The 20,349-nt window shown below is 43.8% G+C and overlaps 1 protein-coding gene and 1 long non-coding RNA gene across 2 annotated transcripts in view; both read right to left on the minus strand.

Annotated features, from left to right (window-relative positions):
* LOC111774699 (uncharacterized) overlaps nucleotides 1-20,349 on the minus strand; it is a 117,052-nt gene that overhangs the window by 83,863 nt on the left and 12,840 nt on the right. The window contains exon 2 of the long non-coding RNA XR_011420924.1: nucleotides 5,632-5,760. This is a non-coding gene — a long non-coding RNA (uncharacterized lncRNA). The remainder of the gene's footprint in view (nucleotides 1-5,631; nucleotides 5,761-20,349) is intronic.
* MC5R (melanocortin 5 receptor) lies at nucleotides 11,354-16,299 on the minus strand. Its single transcript, XM_023647475.2, has 2 exons — nucleotides 16,130-16,299; nucleotides 11,354-15,010 (listed from the first exon to the last, which is right to left on the minus strand). Exons 1-2 carry the CDS (start codon nucleotides 16,213-16,215, stop codon nucleotides 14,008-14,010), a joined length of 1,089 nt encoding a protein of 362 aa, XP_023503243.2. The 5' UTR covers nucleotides 16,216-16,299; the 3' UTR covers nucleotides 11,354-14,007.

Raw genomic sequence — 20,349 nt, forward strand, 5'->3', positions numbered from 1 at the left:
GGAAAGATGCTTAATCCTTAAAGAAACGCCAACGTTGGGAGGGGGAGGGAAGTCACCTTTATCTCAAGGGCCTTTCTTCTTGCCATAGGGAATATCTAAAGCAGACATACAATGCATGCTCAACGGCCTCGGTCAGGCCCTTTTGGAAAGACAAGGTCAAGCCAAATTAGGTTTACACCAAATGGCTACCTCATGTTCTCCAACACATCCCACGGCTTGCCATCTTTACCAGTCAATGCACACATGGGAGAGGCCCAGGCAAGCCGAGCAACCCACCAAAATGGCTGAAACCACCACCCCAACCATCACATCCAGCTAAAGATAAAGGAGGACGCTGGGGGTGGGGGGAACCAGCCACAGGAGGCCACCAGATAAGCACAACAAACATGCAGATTTAAGTCCTTGCCTTTGGCATTGATTAAGAGTTTCTAGAGATAAGGTCATCTCCCTTCTTCCTGGTAGAGAGGTAGATACCTTTACAGATGGAGAGTTCCTTTACAATGTAAATGTCTCTTACAGAGGGTAAGTAAATTCAACTTTTCAGTTGCTTTCCTGTCTGCAAAGAAACCAGCCTCAAATATCCTCATGCCAAAGAGACATATCTTGGCGTGGCCAAGACCAGTCCCCCACACTAGAGACCATGGTGAAAGGATGGCTCCCATGCTTGAGAGCTGTAGCTGCCACCTGCCTCTTAATCAAGAAAGCAGAACAACTGACTATGGGCCAACCTCTGATGGTGTGGACCCCCCAACAAGGCTCTAGCCTACTAGAAGCTAGAGGACATCTATGCCCATCCCAGAATAGAATACTACAATATCAAGCTATGCTGCTAGATTTTCCTCAGATTTCTTTAAAACTCCATCATACCTTAAACCCAGTTTCCCTCCTCCCTGATTCCAATGGGCCTGTTACCCACACTTGCCCAGACATGAATGCCAGCCACAGACGTCTCCAGAAGCAAACCATTAATTCCCGTTCTACCCTTCTATGAATTTACACTAGTCTATTCTCCTGGTGACATAAGGGAAGCCACTACACATGGTTACCAGTGGTCCCCAATGATGCGGGCTCAGTGAGTCGAGAGTCGAAAGAAAGATTTCTCGGACTCTCAAGGTCTGGCAGTAGTGCTCTTTTATTTAGAGAATAGCATGGAGTAGCACGGAGACAGGACCCATGGGCAGTAAGAGCTGCAGGCTTGGGGACAGGACCCATGGGCAGTAAAGAGCTGCTGGCATGGGGACAGGACCCACAGGCAGGAAAAGATGCAATGTGTTGAGGGTTAGAGCTAAATTTGTAAGGCATAGATATGTGAGTTATTTCTTTACAAGACAAAGGAAAGATCATGAAAAAAAATCGTTAAAATGGTAGCAGTCTAGGTGGGGGTCTGGTTATTGGGTGGTCCTACAACTTTAAATAAGAAATCAGATCGGATTAAGTCAGGGCGTCCTATGCTTCCCGGAAGATGATATTGATCAGTATGTAGGGCACGGCACCGTGGGTTTCACTCCCTGGGGCAGCCTTGGTCCTCATCACCCCCAATAGTCAAGGGCTGGATGATAAACCATCAGGGGAAGATTCAAGTCCCCAAACGAACAGCTTAGGGACTCCTTAAGAATGCTCACGCTATCTTAAAACTTGGAAAAGCGGTTTGTCCCAAGATCAGCTAAATCCTATTTGGGTACGGCCGGGCTTGGTGTTACTAATTACTTACTCTTCTCTAAAATTAGAAGGAGTCACCCCTCTATGCATCACACAAGGATGAAAAAGGCTCCCACGCGTGAACAAGAGAGATCATCAAAAACAATTGATGACTCCAAGTTTTCCTGCAAACCACTCTGATTTGAAACTCTTGTTTCGGTGACACTGTACAGATACGTAAATCCCAATGACTTGTCAACCTTTGAGTGGCTGGCTATCCACCCCAGGCTCTGTCCTGGATCCACACCAACCCCATATCGTTTAGGCACAGTATGCTTTCAAGAAGCTTGCATTTTCCTAGGCAGCAAGACTAGATCCATCAGAGAAGGTTGGACAACCCAGTATGTAGACTATAAAAAAGCTGGTGGAATCTAGAGAGAGGGGGCAAGCATGCCCAGATCCTAAACGTACTAAATGCATTGAGGCTATAAAATTACAGGCGGTTGTTACGAACAACTCAGGGCTATGCCTGAGGTGACCCACAAACCTATTTGAGATTAGCTGGAAATTCTGCTCCTCTACTGGTCCCTATGACAATACCCATGCTCAGCAGGAAGCAAGTACAGAAGATGGACCTTTGACCTGTGCCCCTCGAGAATGAGGAGCAGGGCAAAAACTGGAGGAGGGATTTTGTCACTGACTAGTTACCCTAAGGAACTCAAGGGTGGTTTTGGATATTTTAACTGTTTTTCCAAATTGTTCTTTTTCCTTTTGTTATGTTAAGGAGATGCAATCACCAACCCCCCTGAAACAGACCAAGCCTCACCACAGAACTATCCCTATGACCTTGCCTTATTTATAATGCTAGATCTCTCCAGGAGAAGCTTAGGCCTTATTACCATAACCTGCAGTGTGTGTGGAAGCATGTTTTCCAACTGAGCCTGTGCAAATGAATTCCCACCTCTCCCTTTTGAATATTCATTCCCCATCCGAAATAAATGTCCCTGCTTCCCTTTGTTCAGCGACACCATGACTCTGGAAATGGTTCCTCATGGTCTCCTATCTGCTGCAAATATACCTTACTTTGTGAGACAACTACTTCTGGTGAAGAGTCTGATTTAACTCACCAGGAGGGAACCCACTTTGGTTTCGGTAACATTCGGAACCCGGTCTTATTCTGTTGGCGCGAGCAGCTCCGGGCAAATGGACCCACAAGCAGGTCACCGGTTCCTTAGGTCTCGGTAAAAGCCATGCTGCTGCACCCCCAGAAGTGGCTGGAGGAAGCCCAGAGCCACTATCCCCCATGACCCTGCTGAGGAGATGCTGCTGCTTCCAGACCACGTCATATTATATAATGATCCTGAACAGTTAGCCATAAGGTGTCCCTTTTGGATGTAAAGACTTTAGATACCTGAAACCATGAAAGCAGCTTCTGGACAACCCAGTTATAAAACAACTTTTTTTCTTTAGCTGAGAATTTTTTTTTTAAGGAAGATTAGCCCTGAGCTAACATCCACCACCAATCCTCCTCTTTTTGCTGAGGACGCCTGGCCCTGAGCTAACATCCGTGCCCATCTTCCTCTACTTTATATGTGGGATGCCTACCATAGCATGGTGTGCCAAGCGGTGCCGTGTCCAACCAGGGGAACCGAACCGGCGAACCCTGGGCCACTGAAGCAGAACGTGAGCACTTAACCGCTGCGCCACCAGGTCGGCCCCTAAGGTCTTTGTTTGAATTGACCGATTGCTTTGCTCTCTCTAGTTGGGAGTCAAGCTAAGAAGAAAGACAATAGAAAAGTGACCAGGGTGCCAAGGTGAGGCAAGACTCCTGAACCTCCTTGATGTTGGCAAAGGCTCTTGTTCTGGGTGTGGCCATGTGATTGCAAGTTGGACCAGAGTTAAAACCAGACCCTGGAATCTGGGCAGTCTCCTGCCTTTCTGCTTTGCACAGAAGACTGAGCCTGCTAGCCCCAAAATGTAGCTCAAATGGATTTCTCATTTAAGTATCTATCTCCACTTCTTCCTGAAAACCCACGGAAATGACAGTAAAAGAATAAAAGGCAAGGAATTCATAAAAGTGCTGAAACAGGATGGGAGATGTCAGAAGACTAAAACTTCTGATGAATTTCAGGAGCGGGAGGGTAGATGGAGTCATATTGACAAATAAACAGACTAAGGGGATCACAGCCCAGGGGACAGCAGAGAGAAGACTGGAATGGAATCCACCAGTTTTTCACAGCAGAGCCCACCGGGGTCAGCAGAATGGGAGCCAGGAGGGAAGAAAGGAAGAAATTGAGGTGTTACATATAAGAACTATCTGCAGAACCATGGCATGGCCTATCCACTGTACCACTGAGGGAATCTTTGAAGCGAATGTAAAATAATACCTCCCAAAGTACCCAGGAGGACACCAGGAGGAGTCGGCTTCCCAGAGTGAGGAGCAGACCACCAGAGTAAATCCCCTCCCATTTTAGCTCAGAGGGGTGGGGGTTGCCCAGCCCATTAGTCTGTTCACACTCTTCAGGTACCATCTGACAATCGATGTGCCCCACCTACTGACAGACAGCCACTCAATCAGGCTTCTTCATCCGGGAGAGCATCAGGGAACCCCATCCAAGTACTAATTCAATCACGCCCACTCCTTCATTTACACCTATGAATGGAAAATCTAGGATCACCCAGCAATTGAGGGAAATGAGCAATACAAATGGGAAGGAGCAAGATTGATAGAATCATTGACTTTGGAGAAAAAAGTGATTCATGTAAGAGGACAGAATTTTTAAAAAGCCAATTTATCTTTAGAGAGATTAGACAAGACATGGATCTATGAATTCAAAAACAGTTTGCTATGAAAAGAAGGCAAGGAAAAGATAAATAAGAAGTCATAGGAATTAAAAATATAATTGCCAAGTTAAAAGTTCAATAGAAGACATGGGGCAAAGAAGAAAAAGTTGAGGTCTTAACGACAGGGATACATTCTGAAAAATGCGTCATTAAGCGATTTCATCATTGTGTGAACATCACAGAGTGTACTTACACAAATCTAGATGGTATAGCCTCCTACACTAGGCTATATGGGACCAATCTTATGGGATCACCGTTGTGTATGCCGTTCATTGTTGATCAAAATATCATTACGTGGCGCATGACTGCAATCGAGGAAATAATAGAAGACAATTTCCCAGAGTTGAAGAAAAATATTTGTAATGAAAAGCTGATGTTCCTGACTGTCTTTCCTTTTGTTCAAGCCTATAATTTGGATATGACGGCTAGATATTCAGCTGCCATTTTGGACCATGAATTGATCTTGAGAATGATAGAAGCCTTGATTCTTTATGGCACCCTAGAGCTCCATTTTAGCCTTGAAATGCCTACCTCCAGAGTATTTTTCTGTAAAAGAGAAATAAACTTCCATCTCAAGTAGGTCACTGTTTGCAGTTTTTCTGTTACATGAAATGAATCAAATTCTTAATTCTCTGCTGTCCAATGTGGCAGTCACTAGCCACATACGGTTATTTAAGTGTAAATTTAAATTAAATTAAAGATTAAAGTCCTCAGTCACACTAGCCATATAATAAATTCTCAATTGCTACATGTAGCTAGTGGCTGCTATAGTGGACAGGGCAGATGGAGAACATTTCCATCATCATGAAAAGTTCTCTTGGACAGCACTGTCCTAATGAGACAAAGAAAAAATGCAGACAGAGATTGTAATGTTCTGATAGAGGACATAAAAACTATCTCTGGGAGCCAACCCGGTGGTTAAGTTTGCGTGCTCCACTTTGGTGGGCAGGGTTTGCCCGTTGGGATCCCAGTGCAGACCTATGCACCACTGGTCAAACCATGCTATGGTAGGCATCCCATGTATAAAATAGAGGAAGATGGGCATGGATGTTAGCTCAGGGCCAGTCTTCCTCAGCAAAAAGAGGAGGATTGGGAGTGGATGTTAGCTCAGGGCTAATCTTCCTCATAAAAAACCTCTGTCTTACCTACCTGGCAGAATGTGCACCACAGTGAGGTGTGGCTGTGGAGTCACGGAGGAAGAGGCATTTGAGATGTGCTTGAAGGCTCACACAGACGTTGAGAGGTTGTTCCCAGCAGATTGAACAGCTTAAACAAAACCTGGAAGCAGAAAAGCATAAGTCATGTTCAGAGCAGTCTCATTTTATTGATGTGTAGGATGATTGGAAGATTAGCCAATATTTTGGAGATCATTTAAGGTAAGGGTGAGGACTGGGTACCTAATGAGGCAAGCACTGGGGGCTTTTGAAGGTTTCTGAATAGTAGGAATGACACTAGCAAAGCAGCACTTTGGGAGGTTGTGGGGGGGTCAGCAGAGGAAGAGACTGGAAGTAGTTTAGATGTTACTCAAATTCCAAACTTAGGGGCTGGCCTGGTGGCACAGTGGTTAAGTTCACCTGTTCCGCTTCTCAGCAGCCTGGGGTTCACAAATTCGGATCCCAGGTACAGACATGCCACCGCTTGGCAAAAGCCATGCCGTGGTAGGCATCCCACGTATAAAGTAGAGGAAGGTGGGCATGGATGTTAGCTCAGGGCTAATCTTCCTCAGAAAAAGAGGAGGATTGGCAGCAGTTAGCGCAGGGCTAATCTTCCTAAAAAAAAAAAAATCCAAACTTAAAGGTAACAAGACTGGCCCAGTTTGTGGCCATGGGGATGGGAAGAGGAATTAAGGCATAAGACATTTCGGCTGCAGATCCTACAGGGTTTTCCAACTGATTCTATAGAGATGTCAAGGGAGAGAAAGGAGCCTGAGAGAATCCCAAGGTCTTTGGACTTAGGGACACGGGAAATGGTTCCACCAATGTAGGGGAGGCGGGAAGAGGAGCTTATAAGGCAAAGATTAAGATTCCTAGATTCCTTGTGTGCATTTTCCTAAAACACCAAGCAGAAGCTTAGAAGAGAAGTTAAGGCTGGAGATAAAGGATGTGGGAATCGTATACCTAGAGAGAGTCAAAATCATACATGTTGATGAGACAACAGAGAGAAAAATTATAAGATAAAAGGAAAAATTCTAAAGATACAATCTCAAGGCAAGCCTAAGTGTGGGAGATGAGAGAGATCAAAGAGCCAGAGAAGGTAAGGATGTTTGCACCGGAAAGTGGTCCAGAACAGGACAGGGAGTGTTTTGGAAGCTAAGGAAGTCTTAAGAAGCAGACAAGAATTTAAAATATTGTGGAGACAAAGAGGGTAGAGACAGAAAGGTGTTTGGAATTGGTGAATGGTAGGTCAGTAGGGTGGGGAGGGTTGATGCCACGTTGTCACGGGCCCAGTGGTCCTCGGGTAGAAAGGAACAGTAGGCAAGCAGTTTAGTGGTAAAGAGAAGGAGACAAAAATAGAGAACCAGCTTGAAAAGCTGTCAGGTTTCTGTTGGGAGATCCTAAGGATGCTTTTACACACTTCTGCTGTCATACTTCATTGCTTCTAATTACGTGATTGTGCCCCAGATTCTGCTGATTTGACTGAGGCATTCTCTAGTGTAAAGCAAGGATGCACGTAAGGGGTCAAGTCTGCCTTATTTATGCATCAACTCACAAGAATCTTAATATACTCTACTTAAAATGTGTATTACTGGTAAGGGCAAAAGCCAATACGTGGAAAACATGCAGTCAAGTCTTTTCTTTAGAACTAGACTTAAAAGTCTTAAAAAGTTCATTTGTTCTCCAGGTAAGAGTAGTGATGCAAAAAAGAAAAAAAAAGGAAGAAGGGCGGATTGAAGAAGAAGGGATGAGACAGACACAGAGCAAGTTGTGATCTGAAAGATAACAGGAAAAGAACATAAGAATTAGCACTCAATTTAGGCCAAAAACTCTGAACGTACTTTTCTTGAACATTGAGAGAAAAACCAACATAACGTAGGAAGAGAGTAGCAGTAACTGGCAAACTAGAATCTGAGTCCCTTTTTGTAAAGCTTGGTAGTTGACTGGGTAGAGATCCTTCCTTTAGAGTGACTTCCTGTCCTCTCCACCCACTGCACACCCAGTCCAGGCCCTCAGGCCTGCACCTTGTCTGACTGCAACAGCCTGCCTCCCACCTCTCCTGGCATTAACTCAAATTTGCCATCAAACTAATGTACAGGCACAGATTTTATTGGATCATGGCCATGTATTTTAAAAGAAAGAAAAACTTCCAATGGCTCCTTAGTTCCTATAAAACAAGCATAAGATAGAGTCTTCTCCTTGGTTTTCAAGACCCATATAATCCTCTCTCTATAATTTCTGGTACACTTTAGTGATTTTCTACTCTTGCCCAACACATACCATTGGCTCTAGTTAGGCTATTTCACCACTAATGAGCATCAGCTTTTACCCAAGTACTTTCCCACCCCATGTTCGCTTTTCTTCCATAACTGTGCAAATCCAACCCATTCCTGGAGGATTTATATAACGTGCTCATGCTTTAATCTCCCTTGATTTTACTAGTTCTAATATTTCCTCTCTCAAATTTTACACAACAGTGATTCTCAATGGGGAAGAAGGAAAGAGCCAAATATATCCTAATCACCTTAGAAGCTTTTTCAAACTCATGCCCTCATCCCAAAACTTTGCTATGGCGCCCCTCAACCACCTGTGAGTATCAGTGCTACTGCCGAGGGAATGCGCCATATCCCTCATTCCGTACAGCTATAATAAGCTACATACTACTCTAATTCTGACACCAATTACTACATGTGTGTGTTTTTCACACACTACCAACTAATGCTCTGACACCAGCTGGGTGTCCCACGATTCAACTCAATTCCGACACTGCCTACCCGGAGTTAGCATCAGATCTCACAGGGTAAGGGCTTAGTCCTACAGACTTCCCCGTCCCCATTCAGACGCCAATCACAAGTCCAGTTTCACCTGTGCTTCTGAGCCACTGGCTATAGATGGGAGGTTGCCATGACCCCTCCTTGGATTTGATTAATTGTGCCAGAAAGGCTCACAGGACTCAGAAAAACATTTTACTTACTAGATTATTGGTTTATTCTAAAAGGATATAACTCAGGAACAGCCAGATGGAAGAGATGCATATGGCAATGTATGGAGAAGGGGCATGGAGCTTCAGTGCTCTCTGAGCACACCACTCTCCCAGAATCTCCACGTGTTCACCAACCTGGAAGCTCTCTGCAGCCTGTCCTTCTGGGCTTTTATGCAGGCTTCATTACATAGGCATAATTGATTAAATAGTTAGTCGTGAGTGATTTAACTCAACCTCCAGCCCTCTATCCTCTGTGAAGATGGGGATGGGAGGACAAGAGATGTGATGGGAAGTTCCAACCCTCTACTCATGTGGTTGGTTTCTCTGGTGACCAGCTCCCATCCTTAGGTGATTCCAAATCCTTTAGGGGCATTCTGAAAGTCATATCATTAACATAACAAAAGACACATTTATAGCTCTCATCACTTAGAAAATTCCAAGGGTTTGAGGAGCTCTGTGCCAGGAATGGGGACAAAGACCAAATATATATTTCTTATTATGCATCACAATATTACACCATGCCACACAAGTTTGTTTTTAATTACGTGGAGCGTACTTTCCCACACATATGATTATTATAATGGTTCTTGGCCTGTTAGCTCCTTGAGGACAGAGACACTGAACGGCCACGCTCTTGGCATCATGCTGAGCATGCGGTAAGCGCTATTCTCCAATGTGCAGTTTGCCTCCTCCCAGGTGCATGGTAGGATTGATTCCCCAGCTCACTTTGATGTTATATCATGGAATTTATTTTGACAATGGAAATGTGAGTGGAAATAGAAACTCACATGCAAGTACGTGTCAGGATGGGTCTTCCATCATCCTGGATTCTTGAGTAATTACAATATGACTCCTTGCTAATTTGTGCTGAGCATGTAACATAATGGGAAAATGAATGTTTGTTATGTTAAGTCACTGAGACTTGGGAGCTGTTTGTTTCTACAGGATAGCATTGGTTTTCAAAATGCTGCCCCTGGACCATCAACATCTGGGAGCTTGTTAAAAATGCAAACTCGCAGCTCCTACTCCAGATCCAACAGATCTAAATCCACATTTTAACAAGCTCTCCTCATGTTTCCTACGGCTATTCAAGTTCGAGAAGCACTGGCCTAGATTATCCTGACGAGCACAGAAACTGTTACTTAAAAATGACTGGATCAAGGGGCTGGCCCCGTGGCCGAGTGGTTAAGTTCGTGCGCTCCGCTGCAGGCGGCCCAGTGTTTCGTTGGTTCGAATCCTGGGCGCGGACATGACACTGCTTATCAAACCACGCTGAGGCAGCGTCCCACATGCCACAACTAGAAGGACCCACAATGAAGAATATACAACTATGTACTGGGGAGCTTTGGGGAGAAAAAGGAAAAAAAAAATAAAATCTTTAAAAAAAAAAATGACTGGATCAAATCCTAAAATGGGTGTACAGAGAGCAAGGAAGAATGGTAATGCTTGTTATGTGGTGGAAAAAAAGACAGCTTGACTGATGTATAATATATACAATTGTACGAGGAAAGGCTAGAAAACATGACATCAATACTCTGTGTCGGTTTCTGTTGTCTCCATTTAATGAGATGCTACAAGAAAGAGATGAGCTAAGGAAAGAATTAACTGAATGCAAGCAAGAGTAAAAGGAATTCGAGGTGGTGGCCCAATGATGTGAATGCACTTAATGCCACTGAACTGGAGACTTAAAAATTGTTAAGGTGGAAAATTTTATGTTATATATATTTTACCACAATTTTATAAGTAAATAAATAAATAAATAGGATTCTTTAGTGATACATTTGAAACCACCATAAAAAAAGTTTTTTTTAAAGATTCAAGAAAATCCAGAGTCAGGGACTTCAGAGTGGGAAGAGACAGCTCTTCTCAATCCAATAAGTAAAAGACAAAATTAAGAAAGTTGAACAACATAGACCAATTAAAACTCAGATCAGACACTAGGATCAAATCAAGGGGACAGCTTTCACCACCATCAAAAATCCCCTGAGTGGATTAAGGAAGCCATCTCAGAGTAAAGTCCAATAAGGATGGATCAAAAGGATCCAGTGAATCCTTTCAACTGGACAAAATGGATCAGAGAAAAGAAACTAAGAGCATGACTCTCCCTCAAAGCCTGATAGACTCAAAGCATACATAATTAAGATGAGAGCAAGAAAGAGTCCTTGGGGCAAAAAAGGAGGAACATGCAGCAAGCCTGGGAAATAGATCTGGATTTGCACTGTCCGATATGGTAGCAGTAGCTGGTGAGCCCTGGAACTGTAATACCATGGATCCTATTCTTCCTCTTCTGGAGTGGGAGTGTCTGTGTGTAGTCCCTTTTTCCATCATTGTCCATTGACTTGGAGGACGGTATCAGATAAGTTGTCCTTTTAGTCTATTGGTTTCCAAATCAAGAGGAGTCACATCTGGACCTGATGTAGAGACTACCTACCTTTTCAAAATTATACTCTCACCCCAAAACTCTGATACACCCTGCATCTACCAGGGAGAATTGCCACTACAACCATGGGAGAGTATCACAGCCCTCATTTTACAACACGTATAGTCTGAGCCTCAAAAATCCACACTTATTTATATGTAGCATCTTGAATTGTGGACAATGTTTCCATGTAACTTGAAACATTCAAGACTTGAAATAATTCATGCCCCACCAGTCCTTCGATAGCAGAGAGTCTCTAACAGCCACTGCTTCTTGCCCCACACTGAGTACTGATAGGTGACATCTTCAAAATGCTTACATTTTTACTAACAGACAGACTTTTGGGCAGTGTATAATGTCAAGTGTAGAATTTTATTTTATTTTCAGGAGTTAAATCATTTTGAACTGAGAAATGGCCATCCTACAGGTGACAAATACTGTCAAGGATACTTCACCATAATTGACCAATGAATATACCTTCTCATTTTGCAGCAGCTGCTGACAAATTGGTAAGAAGACCAAAAACATTCTGAATATCACACATCAGAAAAACCAGTTCATGTGGGTGGTCTGGTCCTTGCATTTTATTAATCATTTATTTGAACACATATTTTTACATCAAATAAAGTTCCTACAGAAACAGAATGAGTTAATATAAAATGCCATACAACAGTGAAATGGATATTTTGATTAGGGGACTTTGTGTTGGGATTCCAAGGGCTAGCTCATTTGCAGATATTTACCAAGTCACTATGTACATGTATTCCTTCCAAATGAAGACACATCTGAACACTTGGGTTATTTCTGCACTAATTATATGGAGATTAAAAGACATCTGAGCATTTCCTTAAAGACTTTTATAGAAAGGTCAGACCTTGTCTGAAGTCATGAAACACCCAGAGCAGAGAGTGAGCCTAATGGGAACTGAGTTCCCAGATGGAACCAGTGTAAACCACAAGGGCCAAAATTTGATTCCACCCATAAGATCTGCACTCTGGTGAGCTCAGGTAGCACTCAGTGAGTGCTACTTGGCAATCTGTTCTTGAGCAGCAGATTAAATACACATTTGCTTAGCAACAATAACAAACATCAACTGAGTGCCTGCTTTGTACCAGAAACTGCTGCAGGCAACAGGGCCACAGAGATAAGCAGGAAAGCCAAGCGGCTACCTTTCACAGAACCTAGGTTCCTAAGATATCCCATGTAAAAACAGACTGCGGTTTCCCATTATCATTACATGAAGATCACTTACATTCATGGATACACTCATGACCATTCACTAAAAGAAACAGGACACATTTGAAGGTCTGGCTGCATCTTCTAACCTCAGTTGTCAATTTGCCATTTTCCAAAGATTTGGATGTCTTATCCACTTTCCTGCTCATGCCAGGATCATTATTTTCTGGACTCCGAACTGCCAAAGGTGAGAGGTCATGTCTATAAGTTATTTTTGTGTACTACACCCACCCAGGAAGTTCCTTTGCCCCAACAGGCTTCAACAGCTCATCATTGTGCGGCCCTAATGGTCCACTGCTTTATTCACACTTTGTCCTTCATTTGGGAACAGTCTAGACATGAATATCCAAAAGAAAAGAGAAGATATTAACACCAAAAATAATCAAATGGAATATAAGAGCTGTAAGGACCAAGCCTTGCCGGCAGATAAGAACACTGGGATGGAGAGGTTAGAGACATACCAAAGGTCACACAGTTGCTGTGTGGCAAAACAGGCCTCCTGGTTTCCCAGCCACTGCTCTGATCACTGCCCTCTGCATCCTCACCTAGTATTTATCCCACTGCAACACTTCTTGAAAACAAATAGCCAATCCCTGTGGTTCTTTACAAGTTTTCAAGGTGTTCTCACATTTTCTCCTGTAGTTCTCATGACCATCCTGTGAGGTCAACACAGATGTGGAACCTGAAATGAGATGACTAAGGAGACATCACCTGTTAATGGCAGAGTCAGGACCTGAACTCAGATTTTCTCACTCCATTCTACTTTGGAGAAGGCAGCACTCCCTGGGTTAGAGAAGGCACCTGACCTTCTCTGGCTGCTGGAGTCAGACTGAGGTGCGATGTGCAAAGTATACAGCAACAGGGTTTGAGACTCCAAGACAGACTTGCCCCTGAGAAGATCAAAGATAGCTTGGTTATAGGCATGTGCTGCACACAGCACAGGGGTGCCTGGAGCCCCTGACATGCCCTCAAATGCTCATTTGGAAACCCTGGAGTGAGTCAGAATAGGACAGTAAGAAAGAGTCGAGAGTCTTTCACACCACATGAGGCAAGGTTTGGAACATGAAGGTTTATATCTGGGTAAGTGCAAAAACATGATTGACTAGAGGGTAATTAAGGAAATTCCATCCTTGGACAATTATGAACACAAGCCATAAAACTAGAAGTTCAGGAAAAGAGAGCTGTAGAGATGTCCTATAACAAATGAACAGGAAATGTCAAATAGAAAGAATTCGACCCCTCTATTCTGCCTCCCAAAGCATGCACAACTCCAGGAGCATCAAGCAAGGTTATGGCACTACTTCTGGGGAGAGAAAGCAGTCAGAAACGATGTAGATGTTCACAGACTTCTTTCCATTACTGTCAGCTCTTCATCACGCTTAGAGTTGCACCCAGGAGGTTTTACCTTCCCTGAGCACGCACTTAATAGATGGAGGATGGACAAGGCCCCCAGAAATGGGTGGGAGCAGGAGAAAAAGGAGGAGGAAAGCAGGACAGCAAGAAATTGTCACAGACCATTAGCAAAATGGATAAGTGGCATGCACTTGTCTGACCCAACAACTGCCACAGGAAGAAAAAAAAAGGGTGCATCTTAAGCACAAATTCGAGATGGAAAGAAGATAAGGGGAATGCACGGTTTTGATTTCTAGTTTTCCTGCTTTGCCTTGCCGTACCTGACTTTGCCATAAGGCAAAGGAAGGAGAAAAGAGAGCTGCAGGAGGAGAACTTCCTGTTTAATACCTGCTAGGGAACCTGCAGGCCATTCTGAAGCCATGGCAACAAATAAGCTCCTTAAAGGTCTTCCGCATCTCTTGGCTGCGGAAGGCATATATCAGAGGATCGATCACAGAATTACACATGATGAGTATGAGGTACATATTGAAGTGAGACATAAAGCAAGAACAGTAGAGGTTCCTAGGGCAAGAAATCATCAAAATAAGATGGAGAAAGAATGGAGCCCAGCACACGATGAAAACACCCAGCAGCATGGTCAGGGTGACAGCACCTTTCATGCTGGTCCGTTGCTGCACAGAACTGTATCCAGACAGAGCTGCTATCCTCTTGACATGAGTCTGTGCCAGGAGGAACATGTGTATATACAGAGACACCATGAGGAACAACATGGTGAAGAACATGGAGATGAGGCAAATGACGACATAAGTGGATTCATAGTAAATGACGAAAACAATACCGCAGCCTGTGCAAAAGGTCCAGATGCACGCAATGATCACCCTGGAACGCTTCACTGTCATGATGTGGTGGTAGCGCAGGGCATAGAAGATGGTGATGTACCTGTCCACTGCAATGGCCAGCAAACTGCACATGGAGGCCACCACGGAAATGCAGATCATGGAGTCAAACACATTGTCAATGTGACGCACAAAGGTTTCTGCTATCACCAGATGCTTATTATTTATTAAGTATATGGTGATGGTCTCCCAGGCATTGGACATGCTCACCAGCATGTCAGCTACTGCTAAACTGCACACAAAGAAATACATGGGAGAGTGCAGGTTCTTGTTCTTCACTATGGCACCTATGACCAAGATGTTCTCCAAGAGGCTGATGAGACCCAGAGTCAGAAACACCTCCACAGCGATGCCCATCTCTTCACATGGCAAAAACTTGCTCTTGTCATTTGGCCCCGAAAGGTTGCCTTCTGTGGCGTTCAGGTTGAGATCCAAGAAATGAAGATGAAATGAAGTATTCATTGCTCCTCTTCTGGCAGCAAATTTACTGTAAAACAGGTTTTAATTCATGACCCAGAGAGGTTAACACTCTACCGAAAAAGTACAGTAGCGTGCTAAAAGCAAGCACAGCCTAAGAACAGGGCAGCATGGACTCAATGCACAGGGCGAGGCCAGCGTGCCCCGTCTGCCTTGTATCCCTGACTCCTGGAAGAGTGTCTCTCCCACAGGCAGGCTCAGAATCTCCACCAGCCTCCTCTGCCCTCCTTCCTTTAAGCTCCATTCTTTTACATACCTCTTCATGGAGTGACCACACATCTCAGTGTGCCCAGGACAGCTTCACTTTTTATGCTTGTTGGCCTGGGGCCCAAGTTCACTCTCAAAAGTGTCCCCAGCTCACAACCTACAAAATCCCTCCCAGTTTCCTGATTTTCACATTCCTAAGGCTCCTGCACTGCATTTGCTCACGTGAGCTCAGATTTCTGAAGGATATATGGGCCCATATTCTCTTAAGAGAGACAGACAGTTGCATTCTTAACATTTGTTCTCACACTTCTAAAATCCACTAGAATTCAGTCTCTGTTTTGTAACTAAGATTGTAACCAAGTTGACCCGTTAACTTGAGCATAACCACATATAAAAGTTACTGTCTTCAATTCATAAATTTAGCTTGCACATTCATGTTAAAATTGAGCCACACAGGATGCTGTTTTCCCCTCAAGAAATGTTTTCTCTGAATTCTGCATTTGAAATTCCATAAAGTCTGACTGGTAGCTTTCTAAGTTCCACATATGTCTGGCATGAAGAAACAAGGGATTGAAATTTACCAAGTTCGAGAGCAAGATAGTCCCTCCTTTGCTGCCTAATTTTTCTCCCATGATTTATATTCAAAAAGCCTTTGCTCTCCAAACTCAGAGCATATCTAGGGAAAGAGTTAAAATTTCTGTCACCATTCTCATCATCAATAATAAGTATTTATTAAACTGTAATCATTTGTTAATTAGGTCTAGTTATCAGAGTATATCAGAGATAGCAACCAATTATATTATATTAAACATCATATCAAGCTGTTTAAATATTCAACTAGCTCTCTTCTACAAGTAGATTTGGCATGATTTTGCATTCCTTTCAAGGCAATTTTAAGTGAATAGAAAGTCTGGCTATTTACCAGTGCTCTCCTTCGCGCTTCTTCTCTTGCACGGCAGCCCTTGGGCCCCTGGCTTGGGACACTGGCTCAGCCTGGGCACCTGGCATCCACGGCTGTGACAGCACCAGGGGCTAAATGCCATCACCCCCGGACAGGGACTCCTCTGAACTGAGGCAAAGGCAGCTTGAGCCTCCGTGGCCACTCCCTTGCCTTTATGCTGCCTACAGACCGCCTCCCTGTCGCCTCCCCCTCCCACCCAGAGTCTGTCCCCCCTCTCCCACAGCTTGCTCTTTTCCTGGCCACCCGCCTGAGGTACCACCTAGTGGTCAGAGCCATAGAGCATGACCCTGCCGCTCCCAAGGGGTCACTGCTCTGTCAGCCTTTGGAGCTCATGGTGACACCTGCATAGAACAACATTCTTCTCCTCTTTGTGGAAAATCCTTCCCCAAAAGTGAGTTCAAATGTTTTTTTCTAGTTGGTTATTCTTTTTGACTGTTTCTTTTCTCTTCCTCTTATGCTCTGATTAAGTTAAGCCCGTGGCTGGGTCTGCCATGCAAGATCTAACACTACAAACATGCTTTGTTACTTGAGCAAAAAGACCCCTGGCCAGATATCCTGGCTGTTAGCAATAGTTTCTGGACCTCCTGTTTTTCTGATCCCTAAAACTCTGACCTGCAGTCCCCAGGGATCTTTATTACACAGCACGAGTGAGAGATGCACAGTGACTTCTGGGACAAGCCCAGGGCGGAAATGCGCTACTTTACTCTTAGAGATGGGATTGGGGCTTCGCATATACCCAAACAACCCTTCCAACACGTGCAAGCATACCAGGCCACAGACAGAGTGGTCCAATGCCACCGGTGTCCTAGTGCCCTGCTGAGAGCCGTAGGATAGAATTTTGTGAAGAGATTTCTTAGGTTGAGAATACTGCTATGTGTACACAAGAGGAAAAGCTGACAAAACATAAGAAGATTCCAGCATTCCCTATTTGATTCCAGATCAGTGAAGGCTCTGCAAAAAGTCCTGGTTTCCCAATAAAGTGGTAAAAGTAGAGACTTCTGTCTGTTAAAGAGAATTGTCCAGACTACACAGCATGGCTGCCTTTGATGCTGCTCAAATGGCATGTGTCTCTAGGCCCTATTTGCAGATACTACTGTGAGTGCTGTATAAGACTGACCTTCTTAATCTTTACAGAAGCCCTAGGAAGTGGGTTCTATCATAATTCCCATTTCACAAAGGAGGAAACCAACATTTAGAGCGGTTACATAGCAAACCCAAGGTCCCATCACTGGGAAGCATGGTTAGTGCTTGAACCCTGGCAGCCTCACTCAGAGCCCAAGCCCTTTCTGGACACAGCGCTGCCTCTCCAAGGAGCCCTGGTGGTCATCGAACTTATTCTTTTAAAATGCTGCTGGATTTGCTTTGCAGTTTTCTTGTCTTCACACTGTCTTTAGTATTTAGGTTATCCTGGATTTGTTAAATAAATTGAGGAAAGATCTCAATTATTTTTCTATTCTGAAACGAGTTTAAGTGGGGTGAGAATTATCTGTTTCTTACAGGAAAACAATTCAGTTGAGGTCAATAGAGCTAAGAGATTATGGACGAAGCTCTTCAACTCTCCCTGCCATTGGAAATCTTCCGCCTCCTAAACAGCATCTTAATAACAATGCTGAACACACATAACACCGTGGCTTTCCATGAGCTGCTGAATTCCACATGATGGATACTCCCTTCTCAGTGAAAAGGCAGAGTAGCCACACCACAAACCCTGTGTTTTACTTTGTTTTGTGCCTTAAGCAATGACAACAGAGATGATCCTAAACTCAAATGCACGGAGAAAAGACATGCAGTCATGTCTACGATGGCTTCCAAGGGTGAATGAAATCTATCGCACACTGTGTGTCACAGGCTGGGTTCTCTGGGATGCAGACTCTGAGAGGAGTTTACTATGCAGGGTGCCATTAGGAAGCACCCTGGGGATCAGCAGCTGTGCAAGGGAGGGAGAGGGAGGCAGAGCCCTGCGTGGGCCCAACAACCTCAGCCTCCCCTATCTGGAGCTTCGAGAGGTAAAAACAGCTTGTCAGTTGCCCCACGTCAACAAGTTGTCCCACATCGGTCAAAATGGCAGGCCTTTATACCTGCCTGGCTCAGTCACCAGAAGCAAGCTGCCTCTGGGAAGGTGTGAGGTCTGGCAGGATGCACCCAAGGCCGACCCTGAGGGAGCTGACAGCTGGAGGCCGCTGCTGACCACTGCCAGAAGCTGGGCAGCAAGTCCTTCTTTGAAAAGGCCTGGGTGGCACATCTCCATGTCCATTGCTCACAACATCAATAAACCCTTTTTTTCTTTTTTCAGCTTTATTGAAGTATGATTGACATATAACATATGTAAATTTAAGATGCACAGTATGATTTGATACACGTATATACTGCAAAATGATTACACACTGAGATTAGTTAACACCTCCCTCCCCTCACATGATTACCTTTTTTTATATAGTGATAACATTCAAGATCTACTCTCTTAACAACTTCCAAGTGTATAATACAGTACTGTTAACCATAGTGACCCTGCTGTGCCTTAGAGCCCCAGAACTTACTCTTCTTATACCTAGAAGTATGTATTCTAGGACCAACATCTCTCCATATGCCCCAACCAAGCCCCGGGCAACCACCATTCTAGTCTCTGTTTCTGTGAGTTCAGCTCATTTAGCTTCCACATAGAAGTGAGATTATATAGTATTTGTCTTTGTCTTTCTGACTTATTTCACTTAGCATTATGCCCTCAGGGTCCAACCATGTTATCATAAAAGGTAGGATTTCCCTCTTTTTATGGCTGAATAATATTCCAGTGCGTGTGCATGTGTGTGTGTGTGTGTGTATCACATTTTCTTTATTCATTGATCTATCGATGGACACTTAAGTTGTGTGCACTGTCTTGGCAATTGTGAGTAATACTGTAATGAACATGGGGTGCATATATCGCTTCAAGATCCTGATTTCATTTCCTTTGGATAATACCCAGAAGTGAGACTGCTGGATCATACGGTAGTTCTATTTTTAATTTTTTGAGGAACTTCCATACTGTTTTTATGGTGGCTGCACCAATGGACATTCCCAGCAACAGTGCACAAGAGGTGCCTTTTCTCCACATCCTCGCCAACACCTGTTGTTGCTCATCTTTTTGATAATAGCCATTTTAACAGGTGTGAGGTGATATCTCATTGTGGTTTTGATTTTCAGCAAATTCTTTTTGAATGTCATTTCTGTGCTGAAGCCCATGTTTAATGCCATCATGGGTCCAGCCAAGAGGACTCCGAAGTCTACTGCTGAGGCAAAGCTTACCTGGATGAAACATTGAGAGAACAACACAACTCCAAAAAGTTAGATTACAATTTTTTTTAACTCCAAGGTTTATAAAACATTTTCATATATTAACTCATTTGATCCTCATAGCAACCCTGGGAAGTATTAAAGTTATTGCCATCTTCATAGATATGGACTTTGAGGATCAGAGAAGCTGAATGGATTCTTTTGACACCACTTGGTTAGTCGATGGCAGTGCCTCACAATGAGACAAATAGATCCTGGGCTGAATCTCTTTATTCACCCAGTACCCAGTGATCTGGCTGATTCTTGCTCAGACCAAACTGTACCGTAGCAGCAAAATCATAAAGTAGTCCTCCCTGACACACCAGAATATCAAGACTGAAAACCAAAAATGGCCTTGAGCAAACAGGTACTAGACACTGGATAGTCTGACACTTGTCCCCACAGCAACACTGATGTCTTCCTTCCTCAAGGAGAAAAGGGACGACTTGGAGTTTGAGGGTTTGGTGTGGGGTTTTCTGGGCTTTAAATTTTTTTGTTTATTTGTTTGTTTTTAATGTTTTCAGGTTTGTTTTGTTTTGTTTTGACTGCCAAAAAGATACGGTCTCTGTAACACCATCTGATATCCAGCTATGTAAGTCAAGATTCTGTAAATCCTTGGGGAGGTTTATTTTCAAAATCTTATGCACCTCTCATCTTTGAACAGGATTCAGTAAGCGTCCTTGGTACTTGGTACAAAGCTAAGAATCTTAGAGAAAAGGCTGAATAGAGAGTCTTTTCCTTCTAGAAGTGTATAAATCCTAATAAGCAAAGTGAACTCACTGTGTTCTTTTTGAAAGGTATTAGATCACCCACTGGAGGGCACTGTGAGATTTCTTAGCCCAACATCCCCATAATCATTGGGAAGTTAGCCA

This window comes from Equus caballus, chromosome 8, assembly GCF_041296265.1.
Source record: "Equus caballus isolate H_3958 breed thoroughbred chromosome 8, TB-T2T, whole genome shotgun sequence".
Lineage (NCBI taxonomy): Eukaryota > Metazoa > Chordata > Mammalia > Perissodactyla > Equidae > Equus > Equus caballus.